The sequence below is a fragment of the Nelumbo nucifera genome, chromosome 7, assembly GCF_055504915.1.
Source record: "Nelumbo nucifera cultivar China Antique chromosome 7, China Antique-T2T, whole genome shotgun sequence".
Taxonomy (NCBI): Eukaryota; Viridiplantae; Streptophyta; class Magnoliopsida; order Proteales; family Nelumbonaceae; genus Nelumbo; species Nelumbo nucifera.
Window position 1 is genome coordinate 14,033,693 of NC_142655.1, and position 23,367 is coordinate 14,057,059.

Consider the following 23,367-nt stretch of genomic DNA (forward strand, 5'->3'; position numbering starts at 1 on the left):
TATTTTTTGGCTAGCATTAATTCATTGATGCATTTTTTTTTAAATACTTATCATACAAAATGCAAAAATTAAATATTTATGATTAATTCCATGTACATGAGATACATGGAATCAAAAAAAGTGTGGTGTTGTCCACACCACACTATAGGAACACCACTATGGGTGTGGACTAGTCTTGTCCACACAGTTTGTCCACAGTTTAGAACAACTATGGACTATGGTGTAGTATGAATTGGTCCTTGCCACAGGGTGTAGTGTGGACCGGTTCACACCCACCAATTTCTCATCTATACAAAACACCCCCTAAATTAACCTTCATAGAAATGTTCCCAATGGCTCTTGTGAGGTGAGCACCCTCTCTGAGTAACAAATCTGAATTTGTATGATCCCAGGAAACCAAAATATTTACAAGGAACATCCCATAATTGAGATCTATATCTACTTGCAGGGAGTGCTTCTCACACCGACTACACAGCTACATCCTACCGTGTATTAGGAACATCGCCCATGAATAATAACAGACAAAGTTCATAAGATATTCTCGATATGCGGCTGTACATGATGTGAAGTCGTGTGAGAGTACATCCGGACTCTCGTATTCATGTGAGGAGTAACTCGACACAATCACATTCCAGACCCTAATTTTGAAACTATTTTGCTAATTAATTTCTGACAATGATTCGAATCCGATGAATAAGATCCGACTAGAACAAGATTATACACAAATCAAATTTCGATCTACCTAGTAGCGGTGCGTTCGGGGGCCGACAAATGTTCATTTATTAAATTGACTAAAATAACCCTAACAGAACCGCTAAATATCAAAACTGAGGTTGCCATTTCCCGGCAGAAATCTGGAGAGCTCCACTCTACAGACTACAGTTCGCCTCAGGCCGAAGTGCCAAACTTCTACACAAAGACAGACAAAATTACAAATAACTCGCAAGATCGTCTTTGTATTCTCGTGTCGCTGGAACCTGCGGTTACGGATTCACAAACTGAACCTGTGCTTGGCGACGATTTCCGGTCAGGATGATGGGAAAACCAGTTCCCTATCCGTCCTCTCCGGTCTGCACCCTACAGCGATCGCTTCTCACTTTTGCCGCTTTAACCCTAATTTCCTTCACTTATGTCTCCTTCAAATCTCTCCGTTTCCCACTTCAGTACGGGTCGGATCTCTCGGAAAATCCTCCTAAAGTTAAGGTACTTCTTTTTTCTAATTTAATTTATTGTTTTCGATTCGATCCCCTATTTCGAAGTTCGGTTTTCGGGATTTTTTTTCTGAGTTTTTTACGCAGGTTTTGATGTATAAAGGTCGTTGCAGAGGGAGATTTTGTGGAACTTTCAGACATCTATCACTCTCCGAAGGTTTTCCTGCTGAATTACGCGGAAATGGAGAAGAACTTTAAAGTTTACATATATCCCGATGGAGATCCCAATACTTTTTACCAGACGCCGAGGAAGCTTACGGGAAAATACGCAAGCGAGGGTTATTTCTTCCAGAATATTAGAGAGAGCCGATTTCGTACGGATGATCCAGATCAGGCTGATCTTTTCTTCATTCCGATTTCTTGTCACAAGATGAGAGGAAAAGTAGTTCTCTCCTCCCTTCCCTTTATTAATTCACCACTGCAATCCATTACAAAGCCTTTTGCAGATCATAGTTTACCACATATCTTAAAATCTGTTTTTTTTTTTTTTGATAAATTATCCTAAAATCTATTGTTTATCCAAAATTTAGTATTAATACTATTTATCTTCCCCAAAGTTAACTGCCAAGAAACATAGAATCATGGCTCATTTCTTGTTCTAATCTACAGTATTCTGAAATAAAACTTTGAGTGGATGTAGTGCCAAAATGTGTTTGCAGCAACCATGGACATTTGCTACGAATAGAGGAGATTATAAGTTTTATAGCCTAGTAATTAACTACATTCACATTGGCACATCAAACTGCAGGGATGGAATCTCTGAATCCCGAAAGCAGGGAAACGAGCTTATTATATGAAGTTCGGAACAGGGGAATCTCAAATTACAAATTTGTTTGCTAAACTTTTGAATGGCACGATCTAGTCTTATTAGCAATTTTCCCTTTGGCTCCATTCCCTTTACAGTCCTGTAGCTGCACAGTTCAATGGAGAACATTTCCTTGTATATTGAAAACAAAGTATATAAGTGAAACCAGAGGAGAATGGCGTGCTACTTCTTCTGTACACGTTCCATGTAGCTAGGGCTTTATGACCTCAGCAATGGATCCTATCTAAGACATCTTTTGGGCAAAAAACATTTTTCATCAAATTAGGTTACTAGAACTTCGGAACCTGCCTTTCTTTCTTTTTTCGTATTTCTTTTAATTAATGGTGGTATCCTTTCCTTCATAAGATAATTCAGAATTTTTGAGTCATTTAGTGCAGAGTGATAAAATTTCTTCTTTTGAACTAAGATTTATTCACCTTTCTGATTCCATTTGCATGTGATGTGTATTTAATTGTATGCAGGGCACATCTTATGAGAACATGACGATAATTGTCCAAAATTATATCGAAAGCCTAATATCGAAGTACCCTTACTGGAATAGAACTCTGGGTGCCGATCATTTTTTTGTTACTTGTCATGATGTTGGTGTCAGGGCAACTGAAGGAGTTCCGTTACTTGTTAAGAATTCAATTAGAGTTGTCTGTTCTCCTAGCTATGATGTTGGATTCATTCCACACAAGGACGTAGCTCTCCCTCAAGTATTGCAGCCATTTGCTCTTCCAGCTGGTGGGAATGACATAGAAAATAGGTAACACAACATGGTGGAAGCATCACTTTACATATTTTACAATATGAAGACTAACATTTGAAAGGACATCTGTTGGTTATGTTGTCTCAATTTATTAGTTATTGTCTGACAACAATAAATACCTCCTTGATATCTGTGCAAGCAAATACTTTTTATCTGGGTTGGCCCCTGATATAAGTGAAATTGGATTAGCTGAACGCATTGACTGTTTAGCGGGCAATTTTGTGGGAATTTTTGGGTACTCGACCTGTCCTGACCCCAATAGGACCCATTTATCAAAACCCTATAGGGTCTGGGACAGGTTTAGGTTTTGTCCTTAGGGTACCTGATACCCAAACCTGATTATATTTAACATAGGTCCACTCCCATTACCTGATTATAAACCCTTGCATATATTATTAAGTATGGGAAAATTTATGATGCTGGAAAAGACATGATACTCAAAGAACTTTGACCAATCAAGGCCGCCCATGAATTTTAATAGAAAGCAACTGATTCATTACCACTTTTATGATACTGGTTGATTGGTTATGGTTATAAGTTATTCTGATACCATAGTCAAACTATATACATCTTCACCACTAGCCTACCACACCATTTTTGCTTAAGAGGGCATCACATTTCGCTTATGTGATGATGGGTTTGGGAAATTGGGAAAAAAGTTAAACAGGTTTGGGATCAAGGGTGTTTAGGTGGGTTTGAGAATGAGAAGGGAAGTTTTCACGGGTGCCCTACCCATTGCCATCTCTGGTGGAATCAATGATAACACCCCATCCCAATCATAAAATACATGTGACCCACAACGAGAGATTGAAAGGTGGTGGGCCCCATGTATTTTATGATTGGCATGGGGTGTTATCATTGGTTCCACAGCCCACTAAACAACCAATGTGTTCAGCCAATTGGAGTTAGATATAAGTTAGTTTGATTTTGGCATTCTCGAAAGGCTTGTGCTATGCGATCGAGAGCAAAGGGGCATTAAAGAGAACTTTGCCTTTTGTATGCATTTTCACTTTTCTTAGTAAAATTTCTTTTATTGATCAGCACATAAATAAATAATTATTGGATGTTAGAATTTTGGCATTCCCAAACCTAGAACTGAAACCTTTTTGAACATCACAAGTCGCATAAGGCTAGTGCCCCCAACTTCAATTATGAAAAACATGTTCAATATTCTATGTTATCTTTTTCTTTTCTTAATAGACCTTGTTGTGTAGGGACCTTGGAAGATGTGGTTTGCTTCCAATGTAGGAAGATTTATTCCTACTTTTCTTGTAGCTAATGTTTACTTCCATTTCAATAATTGTTGACCTCATTTAACTATGTAACTAGATCTAAATTTTGGTTTAATGAAGTTTGATGGCACTTGCATCAAGTTTGTTATTTTAGGCCTATTTCCTTAACTCGGTGTCCTTCAGAAAGTGGCTTGTCTAGGGCTAACCTAAATGGAACCGTGGAGTGCTCATGGAGGGTCACCTTGCTTAATCGCTAAGGTGGGTATGATGGGTTTCTTATTCAATTCTTTGATTGAGAAGATGGGTATGATGGGTTCTTTTCCACATCCCTATGGTTAGTCTTTCCATACTTTTCGTTGTTAATGATACTTAATACCTTTTCTAATTAGCAAAAAAAATTATCAAAATTAAAAGAGAAAAGAATACAAAGCAAGAACCAGAAGCATCCTAGAGAGTTATTTTCTTCCCATCCTTGGGGAGAAATGTCGAGTTGCTAGATGACCTAAGATTGAGGATTGGGTGTTTACAACAACCACAAGAAGCATTAAAGGGATTCCATCAAGGGAACCGAAAGCATATAATAAACCTATTGCTATATAATGCAAAACCTCATCAAACATGGTGATTCTGGGGTGACCAGGGGAAAACATAGACTTGGTTGAGTTAGGCAGAGAAAAGAAGTGAGACAAGGTGAAGTGAGATGAAGGAAGTGTTCATGAGGTCAAATAGAAATACTCTTGATCGAGTTAGGTGGTTAGATGCTTGCTTGGTTGCTCAATTTTTTTGATAGATAAATGAAGTATATATCATTCAAAAAACAAGCAGGAGGAGGGCAAGGCACCCTCAACTCGAGTACAAAAAGATTTTGTACATGATTACCTTTCTAACATACTATACACTTAGAGTTAATTGAAAATTATACCAACTATTCAACAAACTCTTGATAGAAGCATCTATAAAAGAATTCAAAACTCGCGCTCGCTGCACAAGGGACCACTGAACTTTGCTAATCACTGCTTTGAGGGGAGCAGACTTTGCTTGAAAGATGCGGGGGTTCCTTTCCTTTCACACAATCCAGCAAAGGGCGATGGGAAGAAGGTGCTTGAGGATCTTTCCTCACCTAGAGAGGCCCACCTGGGGCCAAAAAGTCAACAAGGAAGGTAGGTCCGAAGGTAAAATCTAGCTCTTGTTAAACAACCACTAGAAATGGGACCAGATAGCCAAGGTGAATGGGCATTGTGGCAAAAGACGACTCATAGTCTCTTGGTCTGAACCACAAAGCCTACAAGAGTTTTCAAAAAGCAATCCTTTGCTCCTTAGATGGTCAACTGTGAGAGGCTTTAGAGATGAGAGAGGAGAGAGCCGACTTGTAGCAGGATTTGGAGGAGAATCCCCTTAAGTTTTTTTTTTTTTGTTTTTGTTTTATAATTGAATCCTCCTTAGTTTTCACCAATCCAAACTTGGCAGTCTACTAAGATATGAGATCCTAATAGCCTAGCCAACAGAGAACTAAAGTCCTCTAGCTCCAAGTCAGTCGAGTTCCTTTGAAAAGGGTTGTTCCATAAAGCCTGCTTAGTTGCTTGATTTGTCAATTCTGAGCCAGAAGGGGAAGAATTTTTGGATTGGGTTAATGTGGAATGGCGCCCAAGAAGTATTAAACTTAGAAAGTTAAACACAGGGTTTTTCCTTTTTTTTTTTTTGAACAAGGATGTTGAGGAAGTTTTGGCTCGTGAAACCAATAAGGTTAGATTTTTGGAGATAAGGTTGGGCAAGTGGAATTTGTTGACCAGAGCTATAGGCGCAGTAGTTCATAAAAGTCTAATGTGGATCAATAGCTTCGGTATTCCTCTCAATGCTTGGAGTTTATAGATGTTTTGTGCAGTGGAGGACACACACGAGAACTTTAAGAAAATCGACCCTTGGATAAATAGATGGAAAAACTTGACAATGGTGTGGATTTTGCTTGAAGTGGAAGAAATTAATTTGGTTCCATTGTCCTTGGTGTTGAATTTTGCCAGGGAAAGGTACAATCTATGTTTAGTAGTTGAAGGCTTCCTACCATTGCATTGGCTCAATGATTTTGCATTGGTGGAGCTTGGTGAGGGGCGGGAGGCAAAAGGTTCTATTTCGGTTTGGGGGATTCAGAAGGTAGGGGGTGGGTGGGTGTTAGGATGTTTAAGATAAGGGTACTTTGGCAGTGGATAGCATTAATGTTGTTGAGTTGGGTGGGTTCCCCGAAGTTTGTTTCAGGAGTGGAGTTAGTAGTAAGGAGATGAAGGATTAGGAGTTACGCCTAGGGTTTAAGTCAAATGAGCTAGAGCCAATTCAAGGTTTCAGTTCCGGTTCGGGTCAGTTGGGGGGGGGGGGTTAAAGGGGCTTCAAATTGAGGTGGATTTGAAATTTTATTTGGGTTGACTTGTTTAGACCAGATTGGGCCTTTACATGATTCATTTAAATTTGATGAGGTTTTTAGGGGCATTTGTTGCTTAATTGTCTCGAACAAGAAGGGTGAGTTTGCACTAGGATCGAGTCTGCTAGAGAAAATCTTAAGGGAGTCGATGTTGTTGATAGGAGGTCGTTTATTGCTGGCGTAGTGGAGGTGCCATTGGTGCTTGAGGAAGAGGGGTGCTGGGGTTTTTAGATGATTATTGAGGTCCAGGGGAAGCTTAGGCTCCATTTGGTTTGTGGGAAGATTTGGGTGGGATGGTATTGGATGGGAAAGTGTAAAAGGGACCGAAGGACCGAAGTATTGGAGCTCAATCTATTGTTCATTCTCCTCGTCGTTTGAACCAAAGGAGCAACGACGACGATCTCTCTCCTCTCCGATCTCTTATTCTCTCTCCCTTTCTCCCTCCATTCTTTCTTTTATTTCCTATTTCTCCTTCATCCACTGCAACTCTTAGCAGCGGTGGCCTGTGAAACCAGCGGCTGCAAAACCAGCGAACCTTGAAGTAGCGGCGGCCTATGAAACCAGCGAAGTTCGAAGCAGCGGCGACCTGCAAAACCAGCGAAGCTCGAAGTAGTGTTGGCCTGCAAAACCAGCGAAGCTCGAAGCAACGACGGCCTGCGAAACTAGCGTCGACAGAGGACGAGGCATGTGGGAGGGAGGAGGAAGATGAAGAAGAATACCAAGTTCAAGTTGAATGGACAAGGCATACGGGAGTGAGGAAGGAGATAGATTTTCTCGAGTTCCAAATCCACGATTTTGGAATCTGGCATCCCACCTTTTTCTCATTCCATCCCCCTCCTTCCCTCAAAACAAATATGAGAAAAGGGAATATTTTTGGAATATTCCCTTTTTCTCATCCCCATCCCACAAACTAAACGGAGCCTTAGTGATTGTGCAAGGGTTTTTGCTTGGTGGGAATCAACTTTATTGAAGGAGATGGTGTTTGAGGAGGCGCTGATGAGCTCCTCGATAGTGCGACCCCAAATCCACGATTTTGGGATCTGGCATCCCACCTTTTTCTCATTCCATCCCCCTCCTTCCCTCAAAACAAATATGAGAAAAGGGAATATTTTTGGAATATTCCCTTTTTCTCATCCCCATCCCACAAACCAAACGGAGCCTTAGTGATTGTGCAAGGGTTTTTGCTTGGTGGGAATCAGCTTTATTGAAGGAGATGGTGTTTGAGGAGGCACTGATGAGCTCCTCGATTTTGACTACCTTTGGAGAGATTAGGAGCCTAGAAAACGTTTATGATGGGTGAAGAGTTAAGTCTGGCATCTACTTATCAACCTAGAGAAGTGACGGTTGTTTTAGGTTCGATTGTGACTTCCAATCTTCAGGATTCTGGGAGCTTGGTGACTAGGGAACTGGCAAGGTTAAACATTAAAGGAGGTTGTATTGATGGTTAAGAGGGAGAAGGCTTAGTAGGAGGATGTTTGCTTCTTGCAATAGTTGAGATGGGGTTTTCGAATCGTGTTTGAATGGTGTGCTAGAGGTAGTGGAGTTGGCAGGTGGTAAGGAAGATGTGGTTAAGAACCATTAGTTTGAAGATGAGGCTAGGGTTTGGAGGTCGAAGAATCAAGAATCTTTGTTGAAGTCCCTATTAGATGTGTTGGCAAAGACTTGGGTAGGAAGAGGGTGGAGGGTGAAAGTTTAATGTTCAACAAGGGGATAAAATGAAAAATAAAACATATGTGATTTAAAAGAAAAGATGAAAGGTCCAAAGAATGGTCAGTTGGTATATGTAACGAAAAATTTCTCTTGTTTAAAAGAAGGTATTTATGGTGCTGACCCTTCCAATAAATTTAAAAGGGTGTATATTAGGAAGAAAATGAAAGATAAGTTAGGTGAGGTTAAGTGGTAAGGAAGTGGGTCGAAGGGGATTGAGGATATCTTTGGTAGTCAAGTGGTGTTTGTGTGCCAAGTTGTTGGAGAAGAGGAGAAGAAAGAAGATACCAATGTAAGGATGGGGATTGAAAGAAAATGAAATCAGACCGTAGGGGCCAGAAAATATAAAACTGAACCTATTGAAGATCTAGAAGGAAATGGAGATAAGGTCTCAGATGTTTCCCTTCAAGAGGGGGAGGTGGAAGTGGATGAAGCTCGTGTTGTGCAAGGTAATTACATCTGGAAGAGGTGGTTAACAAGGAGGTGGAGGTAAGTAAAATCTTAGGGTTATTCTTTGTTGGGGGTGAGGAATTTGTGAGGAAAGTTTTTAGAGAAGTTGACGAGAATAGAGGCTAATTTTTGAAGAAGAGAGGGACATTGGTAGGTGGGGTAGACAATTCCTTAAGAGGCTAGTCTCTTCTTGGTTTTTTAGGTGGTGGGAAGAGTTTCTTGAAGTGTGATGTAAGGTTGAGAGCTTGAGTTGTGAGGACTTTGAGGGCATTCTCTTTGTAAAGGTTTTTTCGGGGGTTGCTTTTCTTTCTTCTTCTTCTTCTTCTTCTTCTTCTTCTTCTTCTTCTTTTGTGGGTGATTTGTCACCCCTGTTGTACTTCCTTTTCTTCTTAATGAATTTTCGTTTTTATTTAATTTCAAAAAGAGTACTTTTATATTCTGAACTTTTTTGGGATTGTAATGATAAAACAAACATCATTAAACTAAATGATTAAGTTAGTGAGTTAAAATACTAGTTTCTTTTTATTATTTTTCTTTATTGTTAGGGTTCAATCAATATGTATGATTCTTCTTCTTCTTCTTCTTCTTCTTCTTCTACTACTAGGATAAAAATAAAGGCTCAGAGCTTCTCTATTTTCTGAAGTTTCTTTTCTTTTCTTTTTGATCATTCTTCCATTTATTTCATGAATATGTTGATTTTCTATGTTTTAAATAAAGTTTTTTTGATATATGTTTTAAATGAAGTTTGTACATTTTTATGAAGATTATAGACAATTAATAGTAAAAGATGGTTAATTGGTCAAAAAAAAAATTGATAAAAAAAAATGAAAGATGGTTTCTGCTTGCTATGGAACCCAGTGAATTACCCTAGGCTTAGGATTCATAATTTTTATTAAAAAAACCCCCGCCTAGGTGCCCACCTAGATGACTAGGCAGCAAAGCACCCCTTTTACGCCTTAGCCTTGCCTTGGTGCCTTGAAACTATGCTTGGAACAAACTGTATCGTATGTCTCTTATCTTTCACAAATTAATAAAATTTCTAATGAGTTACAGAAAGAAAAGGCTTTGTTTAATATTGGATGTCGTGTCTTTGCTTTCCTTTTACAAATAAGGTTATCATTTTGAAATGTCATATGCCCAGTCTCAAAATGATTATTGGATTCATGTGACTATAAAGCACCGTCAATCATTAGGAATTAAAAAAAAAAGAATGTGATTGCAAGGTACTAAAACTGACAATCTGCATATTTTGCAGGACAACTCTTGGCTTCTGGGCAGGTCATCGCAATTCTAAAATAAGAGTTATTTTAGCACATGTGTGGGAGAATGACACAGAACTTGATATCATGAACAATAGAATAAACAGAGCCACTGGACATCTGGTTTATCAAAAGAGATTTTACAAGACTAAGTACTGTATATGCCCTGGAGGTTCCCAGGTCAATAGTGCTCGAATAGCTGATTCAATTCATTATGGGTGTATTCCAGGTAATAACACTTGTAATATAGTTTGTCATTATGAATCGTCAATGGGCCTTTTGAAATGCCATTAAGGGTTGACTGATCTATTAATGGGTAGCAGTAGCACCTAGTAATTGCTTGTTGTCATGCTTTTTTTTTTTGAGAGAATGGTAAAGTAAAAGCAACAAAAGCACCTTGTAATTGCTTGTTATCATGCCATTAGTGGTAATAAAAGAAAATTTATTAAAGAAAAAAGCTTACAGGGGAGGTGACTAGTGGTCACCAACTGGATAGAGCCTAGAGGTGACCACCCCTAACAATAAAATTCAATACAGAATCCTGAAAAACAACTTCCCTCACCAACCGGTAGTAAAAGCAACACTTGCTAGTCTATTTAACTGCTTCATCTATTATCAGATGTGCTAATAAGATAACAACAATGTTTATGATGAAATATTGTTACCTTAGTTGCTGGTTCTTTTTTTTTGGGGGGGGGGGTTGGTGCAGAGGACCATTCTGGAGCTTTTTTCTTCTCATTATTCCTAAAGTCCCAATGAGTATGGTCTGGTTCTAGAATTTAATATTAGCAGTTTGTGATCATGAGGTTGATAGTATGGCACTGGATAGTTGGAATTTCCCATTCTTGCCCATATACACATTCATATGTGTGTTCTGGCAGAGCTGTGCATAATGATATTGTTTTAATGTCATTAAACACAAGCAGAAAATGAAAAGGAAATGGGAAAACAAAAAAAAAGTTTTTACTATTGGAGAAAGAAATAAGTTTGAACATAATAACAAGGAACCTTACTTGTCAAGGGATACCATGGTCAATTCAAATTGTCCTAATATAGGGATATAGGGTCATGTAGATTGGTTATTTGACAGTTGCTTTTTCCATGCTATCCACCTTTTGATTCTTTTGGTAAATATTCCTTATTATCTCTGTTTTCTATCATGAATCCTTTCAATTGAGACTTGAAATGGGAAAATTGGGTGAACTGGTGTGGTGGCTGAATACGTGATTCCTTGCAAGTCTCTTTTACACGTATGGAGACCCTGGGTCAGGGGTACAATTTCAGGAAACGTGTAAATGAAACATGTATTTGGCTTGACAATTTTAGCTATTCAAGGACTGCTGATCTTACATGCCTATAGGGCGTGTAGGCTGTAGCCTTTGCAACTCCTAAATGAGACACCACCGACCTTCTCTAGGCATCCAATACCTACTCTCTTTCCAACCAGGGCAGGTTGATCGTTTAGGGGGTTTGAAGGGTTACATGCATGTAAGATTAGTATTCCACTTAGAAATCTTGTATCTGATTGTAATGCTTTTACTCTTGTTCCTTACTAATTTCCGTGGTTGTTATTGATAAATAATTAAAGTTTGTTTTTTGTGCATAATGATATGCCACTGATTTACAAAAGTTGGCAGACAGATTGTCATACCACATTCAGAGGTCATGAGAAGGCTATATTTAACATTTGTTGTATGATATGCATCCATCCAAAATTCATATGCTTAGTCATTTGGGTGTTTTTCTTGCAGTGATACTATCTAATTATTATGACTTACCATTTAATGACATCCTTGATTGGCATAAGTTTTCTGTCATACTCAATGAGCAAGATGTGTACCAACTCAAGGACATTCTCAAAGGCATACCTGATACAGAATTTGTTACACTTCACAACAATTTGGTCAAGGTACAAACTCTTGCCTAGCAACAACCAATAATAGAAAATACTGACCTGATTTCTTCTTCTATGTTTTGTTTTCACTTTAAGATCATTAATCCGTACCAGCTTATTACCAAGTCTTCTTTAATTGGTTCTCTGTATACCTTATTTCAATGATTATGCGTTTGCAACTGTTAGAGCTTGGGTTTGATTCCAATATAATTTCCAGGAAGAGGAGGGTACCATTATCCCTAATCAGGTCAAGTAGGGATCTTCCCTACATGATCTATCCTATTTCTTTCATGTGGATGGATGATGTGGCAATCTAAGCTGTATGAGTCAGGTCCTACACCCTGTCTCATATTAATATTTTCCCACCTAATGACCTAATATTGGCTGTTCAAAGTTTCAAATATTTTTAATATAAAACTTGCACCTAAATGGGTTTATTTTGAACATGTGGCAGGGGCTTTTGAGCCAAAATTTGTTCCATGAATATGTGTTGGGGAAATGAACATGGGGAGTCCTTTTAGGCTACAAACCTATTTGCCATATGGGAGATTCTTGCATTGTATAGAATTTTCACTAAATGATCCAATGTGGTTATTAGACTCTTCATTTTTGGGAAATGGTAGATTCAAGTAAACGCTTTTTAAATCTTGGTCACCAATTAATTCTCTTACAAGGTCTACTGCCTAGAGACCTTCCTACACTTGTGTAATAAAACATTTTTATCATATTAATAGAAGTCAATGTTACCAATAAACAGATATTAACTTCCACACTTTCCATTGCCCCCCTCACAGTCACAAAGTGACACAGAGATTGGAAATGGTAGCTCATGTCTCATTGATTCACTATTGTGTTTTATACATGCTTACCCAAAAAATAGTGTTCTACATAGAAAAATACAAATGTGTACTTTCTACAGTAAAATGAAAAGGTAAAATTTGTGTATATATAAAGCAAATCACCATGTATTTCTTCTACATATGGACTATGAAAAGGGGTTGTGTCAGACCATTTCTTTTACTTTTAGCTAGTTGGATACAGATTAAAAGAGAAGAGAAATTGATAGAACACCTAAAAGAGAGAAAGGAGGGAGAGACTTTGGAAGTGTGGAAACTAACATCTTTTTACCTATTTGGAGTATAAGAGAAAGTTTATGTGCAATTGGTTAGGAAGGTTTACTTATATCTATTGTTTTCAAAAAATGAACCCACTGCCATTTGTTTGTTCTAGGTAGTGACTTGAAACCTTTCTTCCTCGGACTGAAGAATTATTAATAGATTGGATTTTATACTGTTTTCGTTCTTCAGAAGGCTTTGCATTTGTTGATGGGCTTTTCTTTTGTGATATGGTTCTCAGGTTCAGAAGCATTTCCAATGGAATACACCTCCTGTCAGATTCGATGCATTCCATATGGTCATGTACGACCTTTGGCTGCGTCACCGTGTCATCAAATACTGAAGTGTCGGAGAATTCTATAATCCTTCTTGTACGCGTTGACGTTTCTGTGTCAGTCACAGTAAGAGCGACTTATCTTGGTCCCACTGATCCAGAAAGCTTGTAATATCATTACATACAAGTTTTTCTTTGAATTCGTTTTGGGTGAAGAACTGATCAGGAATTCTGAACCTAGACTAAATGAAACGGAAGATCCACAAGCAAGTTGGTTTGGCAAGAAATGGCCACGAGATGAGCCGATTGACGTATGCCAACGTATGTTGCGATGGTAGATAGACCTCCCTTCCTCACCAGAAGGTTAAGTTTATGGATTGCTTTTTTCAATATAACGTCACCGACCTGATCAACGGCATTTTGGTTTGTTATCTATTTTCTGTTATTTGCAAGTTCGTTTTTCTCGTTTTTTTTCCCCTCATGTTGTTTTCCTACGCTGATTAGTGTAAAATATATTTTGTTTGTCAATTGATGCAGTTTGCCTTCTGCCATGGAATTGATCCACTTTCCTTTTAACCAAAAGTAGCATATCGTCATGCCACATTCAGGGTCTGTTTTGACTTTTGATAATTGTTGAACCGAAAAATAGAAAGCTGAAGTAAAAGGAGCTTGAATATATCTATAGAAAAAAAGCTTAAATATAGGGGTTGTTGGTGTATGATATAAAGAACTATTATTATAAATTTATAATTGCAAATTTGCAATGTTGTGACAGTCACAAGTCGCAACAATTTGTTTTTCTTAAGCGAGATAAAGATGGAGATATGTCATATATAAACTAATATTCACGATATGTTTTTTAAAAATATTTTGTTCAGTCTTAATATTAGTCAATTACGAAGGTTTGTGAGTATTAATGAAAATAAGAGTGATTATGGTGCAAGTAAAAATATTAGAGGGTTTATTTAATTTTTTGTTGGTTCAAGTTTTATATGGTTACTTGTTAATCTGTTAAAGACATTAAAATATTAAAGATGCGATATTTTACCTTGATTCACATTTTTCATTCATGGTGCAGTTTCTGCACTGATATTTGCCTGAAGATAATTGTGTACAAATGGTACGTATACAATTACTGGTGTAAATGGAGATATTATATCATTTTATCATTGAATTTCAGGTTTGAAAAATGATGCAGAACCAGAACAAAAACAAGATAATAGCATACTCTTGAATTAGATCCATCTAATTAAATATATGAAAGAAGACCAAAGTTAAAAGGATAGAAAAAATGAAAATGATATGCAAATCTATATTCGAGAGAGAGAGAGAATCTGCTGCAACTCTTCTCAGTCCCTATTGACTTTATAAATGAGATCAACCGGGTTGGGAACGCTGTTTTTGAAGACCACACCGTACCTTGCGATGAGGCTTCTATAAACATTGATTCTTTCATCATCCTGGTTCCTGACACCATCTTAGAAGCCAGCCCATTTAACTTTTTATCCCCTGCTTCTTCAGTAAGAAAGCCATCAGTGACCCAAACCAGATTGCTTAAGCAAGCGAATAATACAGAAACAAGTGTTCCACGGTCTCAAACTCATCAGGACACTTTGGGCAGTCTGGGAATATTTTTGACTATCGATTAGAGATGCAAACAGATTGGATCATATTTGAATAAGGTTATATTCGAATTCGATCCGACACTATTAATTGTAGATCTGATCTGATTTAAATATTTGATCGGATCTAATAGATATGGATCTGAATTCGAATCTAATTGGGAAGTTAGATATTCGAATATGATCTGATACAAAAATATAATATAAATAATATATTTATAAATAAATTATATATATATATATGTATTATATATATTCATGCAAATAAATATTAGTATAAAAACCCTGCAGCGCATTAGAGAAACATCTCCATAGAAAGTTTTTGCCTTTCTAGGGGGCCTTCAATTTCCAAATCAACCTCCAAATCTTAGCCGGGGCCTTATTTGAGCCGACATTGCCATTGCTCTGTCCTGCAAATTGGATATCACATAAAACCTAGATTTTACAAAGAGTCTGACTTGCTCCCTCTAATGGACCAGCATTCCAACTTAGGCCATCTTTGGGAGTGTTTTAAAGTAAGTGTTTATTTGGGCTGGTACCACACCATTAAGCGCTTATTGGTGTCTGGAAAATAAGTCCAAAATAAGTGCTTATTTTGTTTTTAAACAATTATTTATAATATAAGCACTCCCAAACATGGTGTTAGGAATTCTTGTAATTACTTGTTGGTTAGTCAAGCTAAAAAGAGAACTGATCTTTGTAATGGTCATTTCTGTCATTTTTGATTAATGGAAGGAGCCATCATCATCATCATTGTCATCCAAACCTTATCTCAATTATATGGGATTGGCCAAGTAAAATCTCGTTTTGCCATTATACTCTCTTTATGCTTAGTTTGGAAAGAATACAAATACAAATATGTACAGTGCAAATACATACAAAATACAAGGTTTTGCACTCTACATATTTGTATTTGTATTCCTTCCAAACTGAGCCTTTGGGAAGAGCACAAATGCAAATACATACAAAATATAAGGTTTTGCACTCTACATAGTTGCATTTGTACTCCTTCCAAACTGAGCCTAAAGAGTACAAATACAAATATGTACAGTGTAAATACATACAAAATGCAAGGTTTTGCACTCTATACATTTGTGCTTATATTCCTTCCAAAATGAGCCTTAATGTCATAGCAATGATAAATTATGGGATTTTTCTGAGATCAGGGGAACAAAGAATTTTTTGGCGGGATCTCTTGAAAAAAAAAAAAAAAAAAACTCACTCTGCACTGACTTTATAAGCATGGACATCACGACAAATTTGACATAAACATATGGGAGATATCCCCACTGTGTGGCTGGATGCTGTGTGTACAGAGTTTTTGCTTGTGGCTCAATTTAGAAAGAATACAAATACAAATCTGTAGAGTGCAAAACCTTCTATTTTGTATTATTTTGCATGTATTTGCACTGTACATATTTGTATTTATACTCCTTCCAAACTGAGCCTGTAGAAGATTGGACTCCATTGACACATTTTTCCCTCTCATGTCTCTTGCTATATGATCTGCTCTTATGGAGATCGTAGCCCCTCACATTATCACATACTACTCCATATCTCCCACCCACAAATTGTTTCACATCCATGCCCACAAGACACTAAGGCAGCGTATAGGGAACATCTGCCCATAAATGACAAAGGAGATATTCTCAGTGTGCAACTGTAGTATCTTGTGGGTATGAATGTGTAACAGTTTGTGGATAGGAGATGTGAGCTCTACACACAGCCAGTCAAATTGCTCTTACCTACAAGACATTATAGCCGTATATTGGGAACATCTTCTGTATTTGCATGTTATCTTTCATTCGGAGATTTTCATAATTAATTAATAGCTGTATCCTGTGGGTAAGAGATCAATGGGGACCCAGTCATTTTTGTTTTCAACCTAAAGAAAATGGGACAAATGTCTCATCATTAATGGGAAGACACTGCGGGACAGAGAGGAAAGACAAAGACAGACAAACCCATCCCACTTTCTCCTCCTCTTTTCATGATCTCTGAGCATATTGCGGATCGAAACTCAATGGCTTAAAAGATAAACCCATTAATCTCTGAGTATAGAAGACGCATTCATCTAAAAATTCGTTCCAAAGTTCTAATTTCAGTAAACCATATAAAGAAACCTAGAGTCTTTGACATTAAGAAATGTGGAGAAATCATATTTCAAATTATCATTGTTAGAGTTCAGGTTTGTCCACTGTATCATTGTTAGAATTCAGGTTCGTCCACCGTAGGAAATTGGTTATCGGGGATCGAGAAGTTTAAGTCTAAGAGGCGGAGATGGTATTTTTTCCCATCAAGCTGCTGTTCGTATTCTTGCTCCTTTCAATTATTGGATGGGTTGCGTTCATGTAAGGCCCTGAACTTCACACCAGCCGGCTTTATAACTCACATGTTTGTTTTGTATAAATTAAATCTGCTTTTTCTCTGGGCTCTGTTATCTGGTCTGGATGACTTTCGAGATTATTTGGGTGCCATCAATCTGCAACTTTCTGCGTTATATCTTGTTTCGTTCATGGCTTAAGAATTTAATATAGGGCCCGTTTGGGACTGGGAGGGCTGAGCTGTGCCTGTGGTGGTTCAGCTTCTTTGAGCCCTTCAAATGACTGAGTGCCGTTTGGGAGGGCTTCAAGTCTTTAACTCGGTGGCTTCTGGTTTTGCATGGTGGGTTCCACGTGAAAAAGCTTAGAAAAAACTATATTTGGTGAAAACCTTGGAAATCTCAGATGTGGTTAATTTTATTAGGCCAAGTAATTGGCTTTCTGGTGAAACTAACTTAAGTGATTTCTTTGAGGGGGCTCAGTGAAAAGTGAAAACAACTCAATCAATGCTAAAACCCTTTGAGGGACAGTCAATTTGGGCTCTAAGATATGTGGGGCCCACCTCAAAAAGCCAAATGCTGATGCACTTCTGCCCTTTCAAATGGGCACCTAGCAACTCTTCTCCCTTTAGTTTTGGTGATAAATGATGCCATTTTGAAGCTTAGCCTTAGTAATTAAAACAGTGTTCTCAACCCGCCATTGACCCGGCCGGTTGAACTGTTCAAACTGTCACTCAATCAAGATTCTGGGTTCGGTTTAAGTAAAAATTGGAGGTTAAAAAACTGTTGACTTGGTAAAAAATTCTTACCCGTTAATTTTTTCAAAAAACCCATTTTTTTGCCTCAAATTACAATTTTTAATATTTTACAAATAAAAAAATTTAAAACTGAACTAAAAAATATAAATTAAATACAAAATAATTCATATATTACATGTAAAACATAATTATACATTATTTATTGATAAAATACATGTTATACATATCTATACACACACATATATAATTTAAAATTGGTCTAACATATATCTTTTTTTTTATTTTATTTAAAAGTAAAGAATAAGAATCAATTCAATGGCTTAAACTGAAGTTTCTATAATGGAAAGAAACCACAAACTCATATTCATGCATAATAAAATTCAATATTCTAGGAAAAGAAATGAAACAACAAATAGCAATACTAGCCACATTCAATGCATGTGCTAATGTACCATTGTAGGTAAACAATATAATGGGAAGTTATGGTATGATCAAGGTTCAAAATATTGGTATCGCTTATCGTAAGCTTGAAAAGGGATATGTAGTATGATACACTTTGAACACACATGAATACAATGGGAAGACATGGATGCACTTGAAAATATGAGGTGCAAACAGAAACGCATAATTTAATAGCTTATATGAAAAAATGCGTTCTGATAAGCATGCAGAGACATTTAAATACCATCCAATAACTTTATTAGTAATGCATCAAACAAGAGTCCAAGGGACATACTATAAGGATATTAATATGGTATAATTTATTTAAAGTTAAATTATCAATCAATAATTATGAAAATATAAAATTAGTTTTATAATATATTAGATCCATCAAAATGTAGAAGATTAATAAGTCCAAGAGCCCAAGACACAATCATACAAATCATAATAAGCAACTATTAGATTTTAATTACTAAAAGAATATTCTATATTTTATAATTTATAATTTTTATATTAACAAAAAATAAGTCAGCTTATTATTAAATTCTTAATATGTTAACTAATGTCTACATAACTTCTTGAAAATTACTTAATATAAATTAAGTTAATTTTATAAATCAGTTTTATTTATGTAAATAATAAATATGATGTTATTTATTGTAAATCATTTCATTTCTTAATATACATAAACATATCATCTTAATTTAAAAAGTATATAAGATTCATTATAATTTTAAATATACATCTCATATATAATTAATAAATTTTAATAACAAAAACAATTATACTATTTTATATTTTGTTTTTCGTAAATTATCAAAAAAATTAAAAAAAAATATTTTTGACATAAAATATAGACTAATGGATTTGATCAATTATTCATATATAAATTATTTTATTAATCTTTATACAGTGCTAATTTTAATGATAAAATTTGCTTTTATTTTTTAATTTTTGATTGAACATTCATATATAGAACTATCTATTTTAATTAAATGTGGCCCTTAATTTAAACAAATATCATGTTATTTTAAATAATAGCATGTCTTTCTAAATATGTGTTTAATTGTGATTAATGGTTGTACCTAACCCTAATTAATAGGCGTGAAAAGTTGGGTTAATGACTCGTTTCAAAATTGAATTTAATGAGCGAAATTAAAATGACAAAATTTAGAAAGGGGCTCTAGGTATATAGACCTAATTAATGATATGTATGACTGTGCAATAGCTAATGTTAGAACACCCGTGGGAGAGATATCAAATTTTACAATTGTGATAGATCTTCACCAATGTTTAACACTTGGCGTTTATTTATTTGCATTGATCATAGATGAATGAACTAAAAGTATTTAGGATGGTGTCCCATGATGCATGTTATTTATTAATGATATTGTTCTAATTGATGAAACTAATGAAATATTAATTGGGTTCAATAATTCATAACAAGGGAGGGAATCGGGAGGAGGTCATCCATTGAATTAGAGACAATGGGAAAAATGGAGGGATGCATCAATCTTATATGATAGGAGAATACTACTTAGATTAAAAGGACAAATTTTATAATGCATTTGTTAGGCTAATTATGCTACCTGGAATAAAATGATGGGCAACCAAGAAACATGTCAAAAAATGAGTGTGGTAGAAATTTATGTATCAAGATGGATGAACTAAAAAAACTAAAAAGAATAAGGTTAGAAATGAAATCATTTGAAGGAACTAGGAGTAATCCGATAGGTGATACCGAGAAGGGCATGTAAGACCATTGATCACACCCATAAGAAATGATTTGTTGCAATTTGAAGGACATGGGTCAAAGTAGTAAGAAATGATTTAAGGATTCATATAGCTGATCCCATATAGTCGGGGTAAGACTTGGGTGCTGATGATACACTAATATTTTAAATCCAATTAGATCACTATTTTTTTGATGGCCATGGAACTTTTAATGTACTCTTTGGCTAACTTAAAGCTAAAAGAAAAAATAAGTAAACCTAGCCCCACTTTTCCTCATTGTCAAGGTTTGATTGCATTGACCCTAGTTTGAGTTTTGGGCTATGTTTTAAATGTTTCTATGAAACATGGAAACATTGTCATGCAATAGATCATAGATTACGCTTGTAAAGTTTAGATGATATGATTCAAATCAATATATGCTTAAAATATGCCATTAAAAATAGTTGATTGGGTGCTAGATGATCATACAAACTTGCTGAGAAAAATTGGTCTGTTTAATGTATGCTTTCTCTTTAGGAGATTCTGCAACAATTTTTTCTTTGTGGTTAAAATCATTCTAGCTGTATCATGATGACCACAGATCATAGATTACGCTTGTTTCTTTATGTTCTTATAAGCTGAGTTTCATTTAATTTCATTTTGTTGTCGTGCATCTTATTTTAGGTTTGCTGCAAGATTGTTGGCTTGGATTCTATGCCGGATGGGAACATCTGTTGGATATCATGTCGCTGGATGGAACTGCTTAAGGGATGTGGTTTTGAAATTTGAGAAGGTTTCTTCTTCAGCCATCGTTATTAATTTACTTTTTATGTGGTTGGGCTAATGGTGTATGTACCAAGGTTTTTAAAACCGATCCGGAGAAAGAATCGGTCAGGGTCTGGTTTCTAGGTTGAACGGTCCAACTATTTGAACTGAACGGTCAGTTCGTTCTAGCAAAAAATAAAAAAATAAAAAATAAAAAAATAAAAATGATTAAAACCATTGAACGGATCGAATGGTTCAACTACTCAGATCAGTGGTTTGCTGATCAAATTAATGTTTTTTGGCAAAAATTCAATATTAGAGAAAAACAGAACCAGTCACTTGACCGGTTCCCGATTTTTCGGTCCAACCGTCCAGTCTGGTCCAGTTTTGAAAACCATGGTATGTACTCCTATTATGATTTTGTAAATTAATTGATTTCTGCTCCCCTGCGGTTTTAGATTGATGCTAAGCTTAAAAGAAATGAGGAATCATATCATTAATTGAGCTAATCTTTTAGTATGTTTCTTGTGATTGCAATTTGTCTCATTTTTGTTTTTTACTTGATTTTGCATTTTTTTGAACATTGTAAATTTATCAATCTATACAGTAATAGTGTGAATGAGAGTGTGTAATTTTTATTTGACTAAAATACTCTATTTTTTTTAAAAAATTTTGTCACTCTCTAATTGTAAGGATAGAAATGTAATTAAGACAACCACTTTTATCTTCATCCAAACCCTCTCTAAGTCTTATATTTAGGTATTAACTCCCATCAATATTAATTGAATCTAATTCTTGACTAGAATACCCAATTTGCTCTAATTATGAGGGCACAAAACATATTTTGAACTTTTATATTTCTCCTTAAGTCTTTTATTTATAGTATTAACTTTCATTCTTTCATTGAATACTATATTAAGTAATCATATTTTTTATTGATGATATAAATAAAATATAAAGTTATTTAAAACTAAACCAAAATGGAGTTGTTTTAATTCCTGTTTGGTGGCAAGTCAAAATTCAACCTTTTGGGTCAAATGTGTCAACCTTTTAATTAAATAATAATAAAAATTAAAAAAGATAAAACCACATAAAAGTATAAAAATGTAAAAACATTTGGGCACATTTCTAATATTATATTCATTATATTAAACAAAAATAAGTGTGACAAATAAGAATTAATATTATAAACATACAAATATCCAAAAAAAATGTAAAAAAACTTGAAAATATATTATTCACTATCATCATTATCTTAAAAAATTTTCATTGCAAAAGCACATATACACTTACTAGTATGAATAAAAGAACAATAACCTGACCCAAACCTAACCCATCGACAGTTCTACTTTTGTGAATAATTCTTTATTTCTATAAATTGAAACTAAAACTTTTCTTAGACACAATCATATTTTGAAAGGTGGGCATCCTCCTTGAATGTTCATTTCCATATTCTTAACCATGTTTCTTGGACATAATTGGTTTTGTGTAGAAGTACTATCTTAATTAGTATAATGGATGGAACATACATGAATTGATGAAGGTCTGCATCTAATAAGGTTAGGGATGAGTATTATTTTAAAATTGAAATACTGAAAAATTTTGGTTTTGATTTTTTCGGTTTGATTTTTGGATAATTTGGTTTTTAGTTTGATTTTCAGATTTAGAAATTTGGTTAACTGAAAAAATTGAATAACTAAAATTTATTATATAATATGTAACATTTAATATATAATATGCTATATATTTATATATTAATATATTATATATATTGTATTATAATGAAATTCAATTTCATAATATATTATAATAATATATATTATAGGTTATAATATATAATATTATATATATTATTTAAATTCGATTTTTAACTGAAATAACCGAAAACAAACCAAAAATTTTGATTCGGTTATTTTGATTTTATTATAAATCAGTTTTGGCTTGATTTTTCATTTTTTTTTTATTTTGATTTTAACAAATTCAGTTTATTCAATTCGATTTTTAACCGAATAAACCAAATGCTCACCCCTAAATAAGGTCTCAAATATATTTTGAAAGCCCTCTTGTTGTTTAGGTTTGAAGGTTTGAAACTCAAAGTTTTTTGGGCCATTTTAATAAAATATCTCAATAATAACAAAAACATATACTTAGCAGTATGATGTTTTTGGTTCAAGATTTATGCCTCCATATGAGTAACAAATCATGTATGGCTGACTTGTGATACTGTTTCAGGGTTCTGTTGAATTTGTATCTATTGGTGAAATCAAGCTCGGCCTCAATCAGTTTCTAACCGACTTTAGGGTTGGACCAAAGCTGCAGTTGTTAATATCTGAATTGGAAATTGTAACAAGGCATTCAAAAAAGAGTACAAAGAAGCCTAGTAGGCCTCGGTCCTCTCGGAAATCCCGTTCTGCAGGTGGAGGAGCGTGGATAGGTGTCACTAACGTGGCAAGGTTTTTGTCACTTTCTATTAATGAATTTATTGTTAAGGTAATTAAGCAACCTTTGGCTGAGCAATATTTGGGTCAATAATGTTGATCACTAGTTTATTTCAGTTCTTATGGATATATAAATTGGTACTACCCTTCTTTTCCTTTGTTTTTTTGTCTTGATTTTATT

At 35.3% G+C, this 23,367-nt stretch overlaps 2 protein-coding genes across 6 annotated transcripts in view; both read left to right on the forward strand.

Annotated features, from left to right (window-relative positions):
* The first annotated feature begins 842 nt into the window (after positions 1 to 842).
* On the forward strand, positions 843 to 14,013 carry LOC104611348 (Exostosin family protein). 3 transcript variants are annotated; one of them, XR_016078239.1, is made up of 8 exons: positions 843 to 1,203; positions 1,315 to 1,593; positions 2,499 to 2,785; positions 9,843 to 10,075; positions 11,598 to 11,755; positions 13,097 to 13,256; positions 13,371 to 13,552; positions 13,667 to 13,917. XR_016078239.1 is itself a non-coding variant. In XM_010278363.3 (6 exons), exons 1-6 carry the CDS (start codon positions 1,033 to 1,035, stop codon positions 13,196 to 13,198), a joined length of 1,230 nt encoding a protein of 409 aa, XP_010276665.1. In that variant the 5' UTR covers positions 843 to 1,032; the 3' UTR covers positions 13,199 to 13,680. The 3 variants fall into 3 exon arrangements, 1 of the variants encoding a protein (XP_010276665.1); XR_737648.3 differs by having other exon boundaries at positions 13,097 to 13,552; positions 13,667 to 14,013; XM_010278363.3 differs by having other exon boundaries at positions 13,097 to 13,680.
* Positions 14,014 to 16,891: 2,878 nt separating this feature from the next.
* The window catches only part of LOC104611349 (protein SABRE-like), a 132,552-nt gene continuing 126,076 nt past the window's right edge, over positions 16,892 to 23,367 (forward strand). For all 3 annotated transcript variants that reach the window (XM_088891685.1, XM_088891688.1, XM_088891690.1), the window contains exons 1-3: positions 16,892 to 17,102; positions 20,668 to 20,776; positions 22,981 to 23,238. In XM_088891685.1, coding sequence (XP_088747811.1) covers positions 17,032 to 17,102; positions 20,668 to 20,776; positions 22,981 to 23,238 — 438 coding nt within the window. In that variant the 5' untranslated portion in view covers positions 16,892 to 17,031. The remainder of the gene's footprint in view (positions 17,103 to 20,667; positions 20,777 to 22,980; positions 23,239 to 23,367) is intronic.